This window comes from Tachypleus tridentatus, chromosome 2 (assembly GCF_004210375.1).
Source record: "Tachypleus tridentatus isolate NWPU-2018 chromosome 2, ASM421037v1, whole genome shotgun sequence".
NCBI classification, from domain to species: Eukaryota; Metazoa; Arthropoda; class Merostomata; order Xiphosura; family Limulidae; genus Tachypleus; species Tachypleus tridentatus.
In genome coordinates this window covers 34,765,697-34,783,881 of record NC_134826.1, presented here as the reverse complement: position 1 = coordinate 34,783,881, position 18,185 = coordinate 34,765,697, and the positions used below count along the sequence as shown (strand labels likewise).

The 18,185-nt window shown below is 33.8% G+C and overlaps 1 protein-coding gene across 6 annotated transcripts in view; it reads right to left on the bottom strand.

Annotated features, from left to right (window-relative positions):
* LOC143240770 (uncharacterized) overlaps positions 1-17,093 on the bottom strand; it is an 85,402-nt gene extending 68,309 nt beyond the window's left edge. For 5 of the 6 annotated variants that reach the window (XM_076483782.1, XM_076483793.1, XM_076483778.1 and 2 more), the window contains exon 1: positions 16,626-17,092. Coding sequence is in view for 4 of the 6 variants with exons in the window: in XM_076483778.1 (XP_076339893.1) it covers positions 16,626-16,737 (112 nt within the window). In the remaining 2 variants the exon portion in view is untranslated. Of the gene's footprint in view, positions 1-16,625 lie in introns of all 6 variants that reach the window. The other variant, XM_076483801.1, reaches the window with a different exon arrangement.
* Positions 17,094-18,185: the final 1,092 nt, after the last annotated feature.

Sequence of the window (18,185 nt, the reverse complement as noted above, 5' to 3'; positions counted from 1 at the left end):
TAAGTTATATTTAATTATTTATTTATGAAGCATATTTGATATGACTGGGTTTTAAACCCGCTATACCCCCTCTGACTGCGAGTCGAACTCCCTAACCATCGAGTTCTCCCGCCTATAATAGCCACTTAATAATATGTTCTCTGAATAAGTTTCGTTGTCATGTCCGCCTATCACAATACCAGCGCCCTGTAGTGACACTTCGTGGAACTATTATGTCATTGTTTCGAGTAACTTCATCATCTCTACCCCTCCCTATTGCTTTATGACCCCTACTGAAGCAGCATCCTTTGGACACAGGTCAGCCTACTAACTACTTAACAACGAACTCACAGTCACATTATAACGCCCTTCACAGCTGAAAGGAAGAGCATGTTTAGTGGAACGAAGAGTGAAACCCGCAGGTTGCAAGTCGAGCGTCCTAACCACCTGGCCATGCTAGGCCTGGAATGATTTGTCTACTTTATGTAGTGAATTGTGTATATAATTCATCTCTACCTTACTTTCTGTACTTCTTGGTATTGACATTTCTACATCATACGTAATTTTTTGTTATTTTATTATTACTTGTAATGTGAGGAGTGTTCTATGACGGGAGTTACAACTTTTAAGAAGGTGAATGTACTTGAAAATTGTAGCCCATTTCACAATGACGATTAGTAACAGCCCACCGCGCTCGTGTTGTTTGATTTTTTTCTTTCTTTTTTATTTGCAAAACACGATAGTAACTTCAGTCATTTACATTAGCCAGATAACTAGCAGGCGTAAATCTGATTAAGCATTTCTGGTGAAAACTTAAACGTCATATTCGCTGACGTAGTTTGGCGAAATTACAAAAACTACTACTTGGAAAAGGAGCTACAAGCTATCAGATCAGTGCAAGTTATTATCGATACAAAAGCTAGTGCAGCCTGGTACTTGGTATGAGTCTCTAACAACGTAGCTGTCCTCTATAAGTATGGACTTGAGACATAAATAACAAAACTTAATTACAGGAAAGCTGACTCAGCGAGTTTACCTTCTTGAAGAAAATAAATGTGGAAAATTATGTTATTATGAAATATCTGTTTCTGTTTTATAGCGTCATGAGAATTCCAAACGTTACCCAACCATATTTTAGCTAAAACTCTACAATAAATGAAATACCGTCTAAACAATTACTTCTATTTAAGCAACAGGAATACATTATAATAAAAACATTAAATGTCAACTGAATGCAAAGCATCATAGTTTATTGACTTAGATCTACCTATTAAAGAACCTCATTTTTTCATTATACTTCGGTGATTATCCTCTAAATTGTTTGCACATTCTAGACAGTCTCTGTTGTTTCCTTAACTGTTTGGACATTCGTAGCCCATACCTGACCATTTAGGCTACCAGATGGAGTAGGAGAGTTAAGCTTATTGTGTGTGATTGGTTAAGCTGTTAGGACTGACTTGTAAATTGGGCTTAGCAAATCTCAAACTGGCTCTAACCAACAAGTGGTCCTCCATTTTGTCTTCACCTTCTGGAAGGACAGCCTTTATTTCGATTTTTATCTACAGCGTAAGTTCAGGTTTGATTTTTATGTGTATTTATAGTAACTTCTATTTATGAACAGCATAATTTTAAATTCATTCTGTAATATTTTGTTCATTTATATTCATTAATAATTCATTTAGTCCTAGGTAAGCATGGCTCAATTATTACCATGCTGGACTATAGATACAGAGGTCCACGGTTCTTATCCCATTGTTGCAAAATTGCCCTTCCCACTTTGGAGACATGGATGCGTTATAAGAGTGACTGTCAAATCTCACTGTTTATGAGTTAGTCATGAGTGCTGTTGACTAGATTTACTCCCTTTGATTTATCAGTTTAAAAGTAGGGAAGACTAGTGCATATAGCACTTATGTAGCTTTAATAGAATATTCGAAAAACCTATTTTAGTTCAGCTTCATTTAATAATGTTTGACTTTTGTTAATAAAGAGAATATTGCTCATCCAAGAACGCCACACTAGAAACACCACCCACAACCTGAAGAGAAAAAAAAAACACGCAGAAATAACCTGAGGACAAGAGTTTGGTTTGTTTTGAAATTCCTGTAAACATACACGAGATCTATGTACACTAGCCTCCCCTAATTTAACATAACATAACGTTTAGGGACAACGAGGGACCTTTTGGTACATCTCGGCTGTCCCACCCTCTAGTCCAAATTAAAACTATTAAATAAAGAAATCAATTTTAAAAATTAAAGCCAGCCCTTATCAGTTATATATCTTTATATATATATAAGTTATATATAAGCTTTCGTTTAACCTTACTGAAATTTACTGTCTCCACAACATCCGAATGCAACCCATTCCATAGGCCAGCCACCCTCTTTAAAAAATAAAACTGTCTTAGCTGAAAATTGGTTCTACTTTGCCTAAACCTATACTGGTGTTCTCAAGTTCTATAATTCTCACTGTTAAGTATGAAAAATGTTGATATATGTGAATAATTCAGCATTAGGCTATATCTTTCTAAATATACTTCAAACTTCATTCTTTTATAGGGGGAGATGTAAACGTTTTTTTTTTATTTGCATTTGATATAAATAAGAGCAATCATGCTAATCAGAGGGTTTGGTTTGAATTTTGCGCAAAACTACACGAGGGCTATCTGCGCTAGCCGTCCCTAATTTAGCAACGTAAAACTAGAGAGAAGGCAGCTAGTCATCACCGCCAACCCTTGGGCTACTCTTTTACCAACGAATAGTGGGATTGACTGTAACATTACAACGCCCCAACGGCTGAAATGGCGAGCATGTTTGGTGTGAAGGGATTTCAAACCCGCGACCCTGAGATTACGAGTCAGACGCCCTAACCATTTGGCCATGCTAGGCCTAGTCAGAGGGTTTCGTTAATACAAATAAATACTAAACCAGTGAACAACTAAACACGAATGAACTTTGGGATTTTTGTTGTCTTTTTAAGTTTACGCATGTCTGTTAAGGTAACCACTACAGATGATCTACAGATATGAGAATTTCACGTTTTTTTTAGAACCACCCTAACTTTGTTTTTATCTCTACCCATAAGTTGCGCTAAAATAGCCCTACTATGTGAAACAACGATCTCCATAAACTTTGTAGGCGAAAGCAGTTTCATTTCGGTTACGCCCTGTGCTTTTCATACTTTTACCGCCGGAATATGTGCCACTCTTAGGTATCATGGAGTGTTATGCAGTATGATGCTCTGACTGTTGAAGGCGGCGCCCCAAGACACAGTGGCTGAACAAGAAAAAAACACGTGAATATGTTTTGTTTGGCTATTGTCATCACTAGAGCCTTAAGTGTCACGTGTCTTACCTCTGTTCTAGCTCGTGACAATGTACAAATCTTCTCAGTCTAATATTGTATGGCACGTGAACTAGTACTAATTTAAGAGAGCAATGCCCTGTGGTCGACGAACATCTTACTATTTACATGCACTAATTTCTACATAAAATTTAGAAGACTGTGAAGCAGCGATTAAATCTATCTTCCTCACTTTAAAATTTACGGAATATTGACTTTCTGAATGCCATTTCATTTTTAATTTATGTATACAAGTAACATACAGATAGAACAAACCAGTAAAACCAGGATCAGTCACTAAAGCCAACAAAATTATGTTTTGGTGCTTTCGAAACTATTTATTCTTCCATGTTGTTTTTGTTTACAAGCGAAATCGCGGATAAAAGCCGAATAATATTATTATTGTATTTCTCATTACGCAAAGTAAGCTTCTGCACAGGGGTTGGACAGTGTCTTACAGATGCTTGGCTTTGATGGTGAAAAAAAGAAACAAGAAAAGCGAAACAAAAGAAATATAAATATAATAGTAATATTCTGTATTTTATATCATAATGTTGCAAAAACAATACTCAAATGAAATGCAATATTAATACTGTCCAGAACTGTATGTTTTAAAACAGAATTTTATGCAAAGTCTCTGCTTTAGAGACCTTTCCCAGAAAGATGTTCTGGAGATTATAGCACATTCCAGTTACATTACAGCCTAGTCAGTTGTGAGTAGATTACAGTTTGAATTAGTTGAATCCACCTCTTATGGACCGGGGGTTGCCTAATGGTTAGCGTGCCCATATTTTGATCCATTTTCGCAATACATGTTTCGTATTTTGGGAACTGTGAGTGTGCAATAAGAGTAAAAGTCAAATCCAATGATTCGATCAAATAAAAGTAGTTTAATAACTGGTAGCGGGTGTTGTTTACTAGCTGCCTTCGCTCTACTTTATTAGTTTAAAATTATGGATGGCTATCGGAATTGCGAGGAATTTTGAGCCATGTTTTATCGAATATTTCACTACCATGAGGTTTAGTGCCGATAAGATACTGCGGGAGCAACAGTGTCATGCAGAAAATGTTGACGATTTTTTTTAATGTTGTGTGTATGAATTAGTAAAATAAAACATTCTGGATTTTATTTTTTTTTAATTTTAAAATGGTAAAACAAAGCACGTGGAACTTCTGGTCAGAATTGAATGAGGAAATACATTTTCTGTGCCTTGTTTTGCCAAGTTTTAAGACAATGGCTAAAGTAAAATATACATTTACATTCAATGATATAAGATCTGGCATGACCTGCTTGTTGGAGCATTCGACTCGCAATCAGACGTAACACAAACCATCAGAGTATTACAAAGACGGCTGGTATGGGTATTCAAAACTTAAATTAAAATAAAGTATAAAAACAACGTTTCGACCTTCTTAGGTCATCTTCAGGTTAACAAAAATAGGTTGTTTGTTTTTTTGAATTTCGCGCAAAGCTACACGAGGGCTATCTGCGCTAGCCGTTCCTAATTTAGTAGTGTAAGACTAGAGGGAAGGCAGCTAGTCGTCACCACCCACCGTCAACTCTTTGCCTGCTCTTTTACCAACGAATAGTGGGATTTACCATGACATTACAACGCCCCCACGGCTGAAAGGGCGAGCATGTTTGGTGCGACCGGGATTCGAACCCGCGACCCTCAGATTACGAGTCGAACGCCTTAACACACCCGGCCATGCCGGGTCTAAATAGTTTGAAACTGATTGTTACTATTTTATTTAAAGTTGTTAATTCCCATAGTAACCGTCTCTGCAATACATTTTTACTTAAAACGGGTTTGTCGTTGTCATGAATCACCAGATGACGTGAAATATAATAGCAGATTAAACTGTTCGACAAAATGCAAGTCACCAGAAATCCACTAATTGTAATAAAATTATTTCTTTAACAGATACGTTTGTCTTTGAATATAAATAAAGGTGTGTCAAATAACATAGATTTTTAATTATCAAGCGGTTTGATACTGTAAACAGTGTTATAAATTCATGTGTTAGTACGTCATATAAAAATAGTAGAACGATGTATTAATAGAGTATATTATCAATATAATTACTGAACTTTAATAAGAAACATAATGCAGTTGTTATTACTATTTAGAGCATTTTATTTCGTTGTATTAAATTTCACGTAAAACTGCTGGAGGACTAGCTAGCTGTTCCCAATTAGAAAGTGATAGACTAGAAGGAAGGCAACTATTCAACACCACCGACCGCCAACTATGGGGCTATTCTAATCTAATAGTGGAATTAACCTTCATTATATTATGCCTGAAAGGGCAAACATGTTCGGCGATGGGTGGTGAGAGACCTCTTTGTTTAGTATTGTAGGATTAAAATTACGAGAGAATAATAAGTATTGCGTATTATAATTCATCTCGGACAAGTCTCCAACTTATCACAGTTACGACAGAAAGTGTTCGTACCTTTGCGTCATGAGTAGTTTTTTCCTCATAAGTTAAAAAGTATCACGATTAGGATAATGAAAGTAGAGTATATTATAAATATTATACACACATATATATACATAAATTTTTATGTAAATTAAACGACAAATAAACTGTTTATAAACAAATAACCAAACATAGGAGGGGCAGAAAGTGTTTGTGCGTCTACTTTAATGGTCAGTTGTGTAGCCTTTCAGGTGAATCTCTCCTCATAGCCCTCCATGATGGTTTGATAGTACTCGACTGGTATTTTCTTCCATTCTTCTTCACAGAAGGCCTCCATCTCTTGCAAGTTTTTCGGATGACGCTGATGAACCCTGGTCTTCAACTCATGCAAAACGTTTTCAATTGGGTTGAGATCGGGTGATTGCGATGGCCACTCCAGGACGCTTATATGGTTCCTCTGCAACCAGGCACATATTTCGATGTGTGCTTAGGGTCATTGTCGTGCTGGAAGATCCAACGACGCCCGAGCCGCACGTTCCGAGCATCATTCTTGATATAAGTGCCTGATATATCAACTTACTCTTCTTTTTTCATGATTCCGTTGACACGGTGTAGGCTGCCTACACCAGAAGAGCTGAAGGAACCCCATAGCATGATCGAGCCACCTCCGTGTTTAACTGTGGGGATGGTGTTCTCTGGAAGATTTCGTTCCCCCTTCTTACGGAAAAAAAAACGAACATCATTGTGGCCGAAAAGCTCGATTTTAATCTCGTCTGACCAAAGAATATTCTTCCAATAGGTAAAGGGTTTATCTACATGCTTTCTTGGATACCTCAATCGTGCTTCTAAATGAACAGGCTTCAAATATGGAGTTCTACGAGAACGACATGGTTTGAACCCAGAAGAGCGTAACATGTTCGTAACTGTAGAGGTGCTTACTTCAACTCCAGCTTACCTTACCAGTTTCTGTATGTCATTACGTGTTAAACAAGGGTTCTACTAACTTCTCTGAGAACCTTCCTCTTGGTTCTCTCTGCAATTTTGGTGGGGCGTCCAGAACGAGGGAGGTTAGCAGTTGATCCTGTAAGCTTAAACTTGGCAATTATGCTTTGAACAGTAGATTTCGGCACATTAAGTTGTATAGCAATACCGGAAAGAGAACACGAGACTTGCATTTTATAATAATTCGGTTATTTAAATCACTGGACAGTTGTTTCCTGTTCGCCATGATGACCAAGCAGATAATGACGAAGACGGCGCTAAATTGCCGGAAGTAAATTTTTTGCTGGCTAAATTCCAATAATTATGAACTCAGTGTCTTGTTCTGGAATGGTATAATGTAGTTTATTCGCCAAACTTGTTTGTTTGTTTTGTTGTTTTTGAATTTCGCACAAAGCTACTCGAGGGCTATCTGTGCTAGCCGTCCTTAATTTAGCAGTGTAAGACTAGAGGGAAGGCAGCTAGTCATCACCACCCACCGCCAACTCTTGGGCTACTCTTTTACCAACGAATAGTGGGATTGACCGTCACATTATAACGCCCCCACGGCTGAAAGGGCGATTCGCCAAACTAAACAAAATTTTTACGGGAATATCAGTTTTTTCACACTTTCTGAACTGTACGAACACTTTCTGCTCCTCCTATTTTTGGGTATTTGTTTATAAACAGTTTATTTGTCGTATACTTTACTTTTTAAGTTATGAGCAAAAAAACCACTCGGGACGCAGGGTACGAACACTTTCTGTCGTAACTGTACGTTACGTACGTTTGATATTACGATTTCAAATTGCCGGAACTTTTAATTTGAATTCAGAAGTTAAATGAATGCTGATATGTATCAAATTTATGATATTTGCCAACAAGATTCATACAAACAATTTTCTCTCTTAACGCAAATATACTTTAATATACAAACAACAATACAATTTATAATAATGGTTATTACAAATAATGATTTATAAACAAACGTTTACAAACCGAAAGAGAATATTCAGTCTTCAATTCTGTCTGAAACTGAATGTTTTATCGACGATCCAGGTCCACGACGAGCTAACTGATTCAGAGTTAATATTCTTACACATCACTTAAGTTAGCCAGCTGTCGATTCTTAGCTGGCTTCACGCCGCTTATAAGCTGACTTTTTACCGACGAAAAAATTAATACCCTTGTAGAAATACTAGCATCCAAAGTTAAACTGTTTATAATGTTCAAAATTTATAAACGTTCATGGTCAAATCTAACCACGGTCGTAGGTAAACAATTAATAAGCGTTTATCACAGTTATGCCTTCCGAGGTTTATAATATACTAACTGCAGCGAACCAACAATATTGTTAAATTGTCTCCTCGTGTGTTGTGATGGCTATGTTTTATACTCATTAGGCAAGAGTCTCCAAAGTTAAGTTGCCCCAACAATACTGGTATTTGCGCAAATATATACATTGCCTATTCTTACGCTCGAGATTCTTCTATAAATTTAAAGAACAGGCGGGACTTATCAATTTACAACAAATTGATTGGGTAGAAATCCGTTTTTACTTTAATAAAGGTTTAGGGTTTGTGTGACAATAATGACTTCAAAATATATGTGAAAATAGAAAATTTTCTCCCTAATTTCAAACTTTGTCGAACAAAAACATTCTCTCTTTAGAAACTTTCCCCCAAGTGGCACAGAGGAATGTCTGCGGACTTGCAATGATAGAATCCGGGTTTCGATACTCGTGGAGGGCAGAGCACAAATAGTTTATTTTCTGTACTTAACTTCAAACAAGCAAACACTTTACAGAATAAAAAACGAAATAGGAGAAATTAATTAGCCAAAAATAACAAAATACGTGGATGAACTACACAAAAATCAGGCAAACAATTGGTTTAAATTTAACAAGTATACATGTCTTTCTGAAAGATGTTTGAACACAAGTAGTTTAACAGCCAGAACAGCATTCAGGTTTTCCTTATTCTATGATGAAATAAACTGCAATATGAAACTTATTTCTTCACACATGTCAGTACAAGCAACATTATAACCGGACGAGAATTGTCACACATTTGTACGCATTAAACAAAACCGCTGGTTGTGTTGTAAATTACTGTTAACATTGTTAACTGTTGTTTCGTTTTTAAAACTCATAACATAGCTAAATAAATATATAGAATTATGCATAAACTATTCTTTATGTTGAAATACTTTTCTTTTATTTGCAGATTTTCGGCCCTCTTACCTGGGCCTTTATCCGGCAACAATGACGAAGAATAATCAATCCACACACACGCATTGTTGCCGATGAAGGTTAGGGTAAGAAGGCTGAAAGTTCGAAAAACAAAAAAGTATATTAATGTGAGGAATAGTCTGTACATAATTATACGTGAGCATTCTTACTTGGAGTATGGACTTAGGACTAACCTAAATATCCTTAGTTGGTTTAACGTCATGAGATATTATTAGAAATACCGCTTAAAATATAACTAACAACGAGGAATGCAACTGACGAAACAATGCATTTTAATCATTATGAGTAAGAACAATGTATTGAATTAACTATATTGTTATAGTGTGAATGTCTTTAAGCTGACGAATTCCAATAAATTATTTTTATGATAGTGTGTTAAATTGTGTTTATATTTTAAAACACTTTCTCTATTCAGTCCTTTACTGTTTTTTCCTTAACCTTACTGAGCTCTGGTGTTGAGCAAAACAAAGTCGTCGGCCATGTGTATAGCGGATACGGGTGAAATACTGTAACAAACTCTTCCCGTAAAAACCAAGTTTGTTTGTTATTAAAGTACAAATCTAAACCAAAGGATATAGAAACCCCGGTTTTTAGCGTTATAAAGTTTTCAAACTTACCGCTGTGTTGCTGGGAGGCAAGAAATTCTGAGACACCGAATGAATAATTTCATGTTAGAAAATAAAAATTAGCTATATTCATTTCCGGGTTTATTATTAACTTGCTTTGATCAGAAGTTAATATTACTTGTGTTAATACATAACAACACAGATTATATTATTAAACACAGATCAGGTATGTGTGAACTACAACCTGATGGTTGATTATAGAGATATAAATACACAAGTTTTGTGTGTTTTATAAGAATGCAAATAACATGCGGTTGTTACTTCAAAATTGTTTTATTTATAAATATTGCTGCATATATCATAATGTGTGCAAGACGAAATGTGCAGTTTCAGAATCAAAGCTTTGATAACAGATAAAACATCATAGAATTCGTTACAAGATGTTCAAAGAAATGAAGTGTACTAAGACCTCATAGTTTCACCATCACCATTTTAAACTATCACAAAATATTATGTAACAGAAAATATAATTAAGCCAAAGTGGAAACATAAAAAGTAGCTTATTAAGATTAAAGATAGTGAATATTTGCAGTTTGTTTTTCTGAGTTTGTCATATTAAAAAGGAATAAATTCTAAACATGAAAATAACAAGTGTACTATTATTTAAGCAGGAAACGATAGTTGAAGCCAAACTGTTAGTTTGAATACATTTAAGTTGTAAAGTTTCATATCGGGTATTTCAGCTTTCCTCTAAAATATATTTAAGTTGTAAAGTTTCATATCGGGTATTTCAGTTTTCCTCTAAAATATATTTAAGTTGTAAAGTTTCATATCGTGTATTTCAACTTTCCTCTAGAATATATTTAAGTTGTAAAGTTTCATATCGTGTATTTCAACTTTCCTCTAGAATATATTTAAGTTGTAAAGTTTTATATCGGGTATTTCAGCTTTCCTCTAGAATATATTTAAGTTGTAAAGTTACAGATGCTTAGTAAAAAGTAAGTTGCGATACATTACAAGTTATTTTCATATAATAGTCGTTGATAAAAAGAAGGTCGTATTCGTTAAATTTATATCAGTAATAAATATGTATCACTTCTGTGACGGATTTTTTATTATATATTTATTTTAAATATATAGTTAGAAATGCATGTAACTTACATTGTTCAATCAGTACTGCTAAATTACCGTCTGTTCACGTGGAGTGGAAAGTTAATATTGTAAGTTTGCTGCAGTTGGTATGCTGTTTGGAAGCTATAAGTGTGGTGTGCTTATTAATCGCGAACTTCAGATATTTGATCAGGAACATTTATAAATTTCGAAAACTACAAATAATTTAATTTCCGTAGATTAACATCAGGCTTTAGTATTTTATAATGTCTTCGTAGAATATATCGTGAACCCTCGATAGGATATAAACGAAGTTGCGGATCAGACTGAATATTGTTTGTAAGTTTGTAAAACTTTTGTATAGAAATCATTATTTGGAATAACTGTTTGTAATAAAAAAACCCTTATTATAAATTGTATTATTGTTTGTATATTAAAATATATTTGTGTTAAGAAAGAAAACTGTTTATCAGTTTTGTTGGCAAACCCATAAATTTAATACATCTGTATATTTAATTGATTTCTAAATTAAAATTTAATATAGTTTTAGACTATTTGAAATTATAATAAGTAACATAATAAATTGGAGGTTCGTCCTGGATAAAACCAAGATACGTAATACTGTTTTTAAGGGGGTTTATACAGGTCCTCCGCTGATGGAGCGATAAGTCTACGGATTTACAACACTAAAATCAGGGGTTTGATTCCACTCGGTGGATTCAGCAGATAGCCCGACGTGGCTTTGCTATAAGAACATACACAAATACACACAGGTTCAGTCTCTTCTGTTTGGTAATAAACATCAGTTGTATAAGAAAGAAGCGACAGGAGTTTTTAAGACATATTTATCTTGGAATGGAACCACGTTGAATTATAGTACAAACACAAATACATATCATGTAACTCATGTCATAAAAGCAACATTGAAATTTGATATCCGTGTTTCATATAACGCTAATCTTATACACTCGTTTAAGTCGACTAGGGTCTAAAACAATCCATTTTTTTAGATTTTGTTTTTTTTAAACAACAGAGTTGAAACAAAAAATGGTTACTAAAATATTCCTTTCGTTTTTATTTAAGCATCGAAAGCTGTTTCGTTGTTGTTAATCCCGTTATAATATAGAAAACAAAATAAGCGTGTGTTTCTCTTATAGCAATGCCACATCAGTCTATCTGCTGAATCCACCTAGTGGAACAGAATAAGTTAATGTATAATAGAATATCAGCTGCGTGAGCATATCGTTATTAAACATTAAGTCTAAAAGCGTATTTTATATCGGACCAATGAAATACAAAATATCGTTCAGACAGCGAAAACCAACCAGTTCACCATTTCATTTGTTTGTTTTTAATTTCGCACAAAGCTGCTCAAGAGTTATCTCTAACCCTAATTTTGAAGTGACAGACTAGAAGGAACGCAGTTGGTAAATAACATACACAGAAGATCTTGTAATAATGTTCTTTCTACATTAGCCTCTCATAACAGATAAGACCATACGATAAGCATGGAATTATATTAAAATTATGAGATAACGGACCATAAACATAAACTCGCCCACCAGTGGTTTACAGGTAAGTCTGAAGTTTCATAGCACTAACAACATGGATTCAATACCCGAGGTGGGTAATTCAATACTCAAACGTGATACATACGAGCAACAAGGGGTAACTCCTTTAACTGCTGTTTAAACTTTATATCTACGCTTTTATATCTCATAAACAACAAGTAAAATTATTTCGCCCCAATAGGAGTGTGAATTTCATTTGGAAGTGACACCACTTTCCCACAGCCCTACGATGGAAATTAGAAACGGAAGTCGCTCCCATCACCAAATTAACAATTAGAAACACAAACCACCCTCATCTCCTTGAACAACAGAGGAAAGATTTCATTCAAGGAATTCGAGGTAACAAATGGTATTTTCATTTGGACATATTCTGGTACAAGCAGGGAGAGAGTGTTTCATGTAGTGTTTTCAGTATAAAATAAATGTCATTGATTTATGGCGCCAAATCAGAAACATATTATCCTTGACACAGTTTACTTACCAAAACTACAATTCAAAATTTTCAAAACGTTTGCACGCCACTCGTGGTACATTTGTCATAAATTAGTAACGAATATCCAAGAAGTATCATAATCGCAATTCGTGATATTAATACGTTTCAAACGTATTTATATTTTTGTATTTGTCATTTATTTCAGAATAGTCGAATACTCAACTGTTAAGTCTTAATTTTACATACGAGTTTACAACGTTAAACATCCACTAAGAACCCTATGGTTTACGCTGTAAACACCGTTATTCAGTTAACAATAGGAATGTGTGGTATTTTTACAAGATGTACTGTCATTGCACAGGGTGGTGCCATCAGATTTGCTACTTGCATATACACAAGATTTAGCTCTTCACAAAATTTCAGTATTATTTATAAAACACATTAACCAGATCTGTGTAACAAGTACAGAATGTAAATTAACTAGATCTGTGTAACAGTTACGGAATGTCAATTAACTAGATCTGTGTAACAAGTAGAGAATGTTAATTAACTAGATTTGTGTAACAGTTACAGAATGTAAATTAACTAGATCCGTGTAACAGTTACAGAATGCAAATCAACTAGATCCGTGTAACAGTTACAGAATGCAAATCAACTAGATTTGTGTAAGAATTGTAGGATGTAAATCAACTATATCTGTGTAACAACTACAGAATGTAAATCAACTATATCTGTGTAAGAATTGTGGGATGTAAATTAACTAGATCCGTGTAACAGTTACAGAATGTAAGTCAACTAGATTTGTGTAACAATTACAGAATGTAAATCAACTATATCTGTGTAACAACTACAGAATGTAAATCAACTATATCTGTGTAACAACTACAGAATGTAAATCAACTAGATCTATGTAACGATTACAGAATGTAAATTAAATAAATCTGTGTAACAGTTTCAGAATGTAAATTAACTATATCTGTGTAACAATTACAGAATATTAATTAACTAGATCCGTGTAACAGTTACAGAATGTAAGTCAACTAGATTTGTGTAACAATTACAGAATGTAAATCAACTATATCTGTGTAACAATTACAGAATGTAAATCAACTATATCTGTGTAACAACTACAGAATGTAAATCAACTATATCTGTGTAACAATTACAGAATGTAAATCAACTATATCTGTGTAACAACTACAGAATGTAAATCAACTATATCTGTGTAACAACTACAGAATGTAAATCAACTAGATCTATGTAACGATTACAGAATGTAAATTAAATAAATCTGTGTAACAGTTTCAGAATGTAAATTAACTATATCTGTGTAACAATTACAGAATATTAATTAACTAGATATGTGTAACAGTTACAGAATGTAAATCAACTAGATTTGTGTAACAATTACAGAATGAAAATCAACTATATCTGTGTAACAATTACAGAATGTTAATTAACTAGATCTGTGTAACAGCTTCAGAATGTAAATTAACTAGATCTGTGTAACGGTTTCAGAATGAAAATCAACTATATCTGTGTAACAATTACAGAATGTTAATTAACTAGATCTGTGTAACGGTTTCAGAATGAAAATCAACTATATCTGTGTAACAATTACAGAATGTAAATCAACTAGATTTGTGTAACAATTACAGAATGTTAATTAACTAGATCTGTGTAACAACTACAGAATGTAAATCAACTAGATCTATGTAAGAATTGCAGGATGTAAATCAACTAGATCTATGTAACAAAAACAGAATGTAAATTAAATAAATCTGTGTAACAGTTTCAGAATGTAAATCAACTATATCTGTGTAACAATTACAGAATGTTAATTAACTAGATCTGTGTAACAATTACAGAATCTAAATCAACTAGATCTATGTAACAATTACATAATATAAATCAACTAGATTTGTGTAACAATTACAGAATGTAAATTAACTAGATTTGTGTAACAATTACAGAATGTAAATTAACTAGATTTGTGTAACAATTACAGAATGTAAATTAACTAGATTTGTGTAACAAGTACAGAATGTAAATTAGCTGGATCTGTGTAACAGTTTCAGAATGTAAGTTAACTAGATCCGTGTAACAGTTACAGAATGTAAATCAACTAGATTTGTGTAAGAATCGTAGAATGTAAATTAACTAGATCTGTGTAACAATTACAGAATGTAAGTTAACTAGATCTATGTAACAGTTACAGAATGTACGTTAACTAGATTTGTGTAATAGTTACAGAATGTAAGTTAACTAGATCCGTGTAACAGTTACAGAATGTAAGTTAACTAGATTTGTGTAACAGTTACAGAATGTAAATTAACTAGATCCGTGTAAGAATTGTGGGATGTAAATTAACTAGATTTGTGTAATAGTTACAGAATGTAAGTTAACTAGATCCGTGTAACAGTTACGGAATGTAAATTAACTAGATTTGTGTAATAGTTACAGAATGTAAGTTAACTAGATCCGTGTAACAGTTACGGAATGTAAATTAACTAGATCCGTGTAACAGTTACAGAATGTAAATTAACTAGATCCGTGTAAGAATTGTGGGATGTAAATTCACTAGATCCGTGTAACAGTTACAGAATGTAAATCAACTAGATTTGTGTAAAAATTGTGGGATGTAAGTTAACTAGATCCGTGTAACAGTTACAGAGTGTAAATCAACTAGATTTGTGTAAGAATTGTAGGATGTAAATGAACTAGATTTGTATAACAATTACAGAATGTAAATCAACTATATCTGTGTAACAACTACAGAATGTAAATCAACTAGATTTGTGTAACAATTACAGAATGAAAATCAACTATATCTGTGTAACAATTACAGAATGTTAATTAACTAGATCTGTGTAACAGCTTCAGAATGTAAATTAACTAGATCTGTGTAACGGTTTCAGAATGAAAATCAACTATATCTGTGTAACAATTACAGAATGTTAATTAACTAGATCTGTGTAACGGTTTCAGAATGAAAATCAACTATATCTGTGTAACAATTACAGAATGTAAATCAACTAGATTTGTGTAAGAATTGTAGGATGTAAATGAACTAGATTTGTATAACAATTACAAAATGTAAATCAACTATATCTGTGTAACAACTACAGAATGTAAATCAACTAGATTTGTGTAACAATTACAGAATGAAAATCAACTATATCTGTGTAACAATTACAGAATGTTAATTAACTAGATCTGTGTAACAGTTTCAGAATGTAAATTAACTAGATCTGTGTAACGGTTTCAGAATGTAAATTAACTAAATCTGTGTAACAGTTTCAGAATGTAAATTAACTTAATCTTTGTGACAGTATCAGAATTTAAGTTAGCTTTTAACACACATGCTTCACACATGTAGCAACAATTTAAAAATGAAGTATATATTTTAGTAACAATAACTTTAGCATAATTACTTACATACTCAGAAGTTATACAACAGCAATTATACAAGTTGATGTCATAACGTTCTAATTTAATTATTCAGGTCTAAAAGTCATATTATTATTATTATTATAGAAAGTACACTATTTTGTATTTACTGAAGAACATGTAATATCACACTTTCAAATAAATCGTACCTTGTGATACCTTTTAAATCACCGGGTAAATGCATGCATATGCTTTAGAGAACAAGAAGCCCTGAACTGAGATTTATCAAGCTCTGTGGCTCTTAAAAACGAAATGATTATCACATATGTATGTGAACTAAAACACCACGTGCAATAATTTCACCATGTTTTCTATGGTGCTTAATATCATTTTTAGTTACAAACATAATATTTACCAATCATTAATAGTTTATCTCAGCATGAACCTTGGTGCAAGTAATCGTTCTGTTGAGTTAAAAATTTACATGTCTATTTCATTCCTTTAAAAGTATGTCACGAGTATTATTCAATGCTGATGACGTATGCGAGTTTTAAAATAACGTCTGAAAATAAACACTCACCCCTTTCCACTAGCACGGCCGTGCTGATTATGCAGTAGATAACACTAAAATACAATCTGTGCATACTTGCTGGATTTATTGACTGGGACCACCACGTGGTTTCTCTGGTCATCTCACGAAGAAAGTCCAAGAAACGGTACAGGGCAGTGTTAGATTTTCTTTTCCAGGAAAAGAACCCTACATGCACATATAAACTGTATATATTTATATTTACAAACTATCAGTGAGAGGAAGTTATTGTCTACTGTGGATGGAAATCTGAAAATATTCTGCATATTCTACCAGGCAAGTCATACAGAATGCTGCCACAAGGCGGTTTTTGCATAGCGGAATACCACAACGTGCACTGGCCAAGAAGCGAACAGATGTAGAGGAGTGCACGTTTACGCGCTCCCAATGATACTGAGTGAGTTCACCTGGTTCCTTGGAACGATATTACCGCGCCTTCCCGCCCGCATATTTCTGCTCCGTGAAGAGCTTTTCTTGAACCAGTACCGCCTGCTCTTGTCGTTCAACCGTTGCGTACGGGTGGGTCCATTAGAAGGGAAATCATTATATGATATAACTTCTGGTCAAAACAAGCTAACTAAATAGATCGGAACAAAAAAATAATTTGCTGAATAATGCAACTCATTTTAATCTAACTATGATTATGTATTGACAAAAACTTATATGTATTAGAACGTATTAATTAATCAGTTAGGAACCTTCCTTTTAGTGATAAATTCGGGCGTAATCCTAGTAATGTTTCAAAATGTTAAGTCATCTCAGGATATTTAGGTTAGTCTTACGCTCGTATACTCGGCTTACAATGTGAAATAACCTTCATAAGCGTAAATATAATAATAAAGTATTAAAAATACAAATGAATAAATGTATATATATGCGTATGTTAAACAAAATAACAAGTGCTATTTGTGAAAATAACTTTAAAAAAGGAATGATGTATCGTGATGTCTTCTCTTTATAGAGACTGATGTAAGATGGAGTGTAGCAGGTCGTGTAGAGTAGTACGTCTCTCAAAAGCTGATATGTATGTAACCGCTAAGACATTCCAACTGTGACATTAACATTAAGTTAAATCTATTAAATTCTGGAAACAGCATTAATATTTCCAGAATTATAGGAATTGAAGGACATACAGAATTACGAAATATCTTAAAGAACGCTTTTCGACAATTACAGTAATAACTTTACTGCTTGTTAGGTGGACAAAATGTATATGTGCGTGTTCTCAAATAGCAAAGACACACCTGCAGTGTTTACCGAGGAGAATTAATCTCCTGATTTTAGCGTTGTAAACCCGAATACTCATTGTCGTCCCACCGAGGAACGGATAGAATTGTAAAATAAAATGTCGAATTAATGGAGCTAAAATAGAGCATTGGAATGAGAGGCACGCATAAGGAAACATTAAACATGACTGAGAGATAGCAGGCTGAATAAAAGAGAAAGAAAATCACTGTATAATTTCATCTGTTTGAAAGTGTAGGTTGCAGCCTTAACAAGTCAACTCAAATACGGATATTAGAAACTCGTTCAGGTGACGTAAGGTTTAAA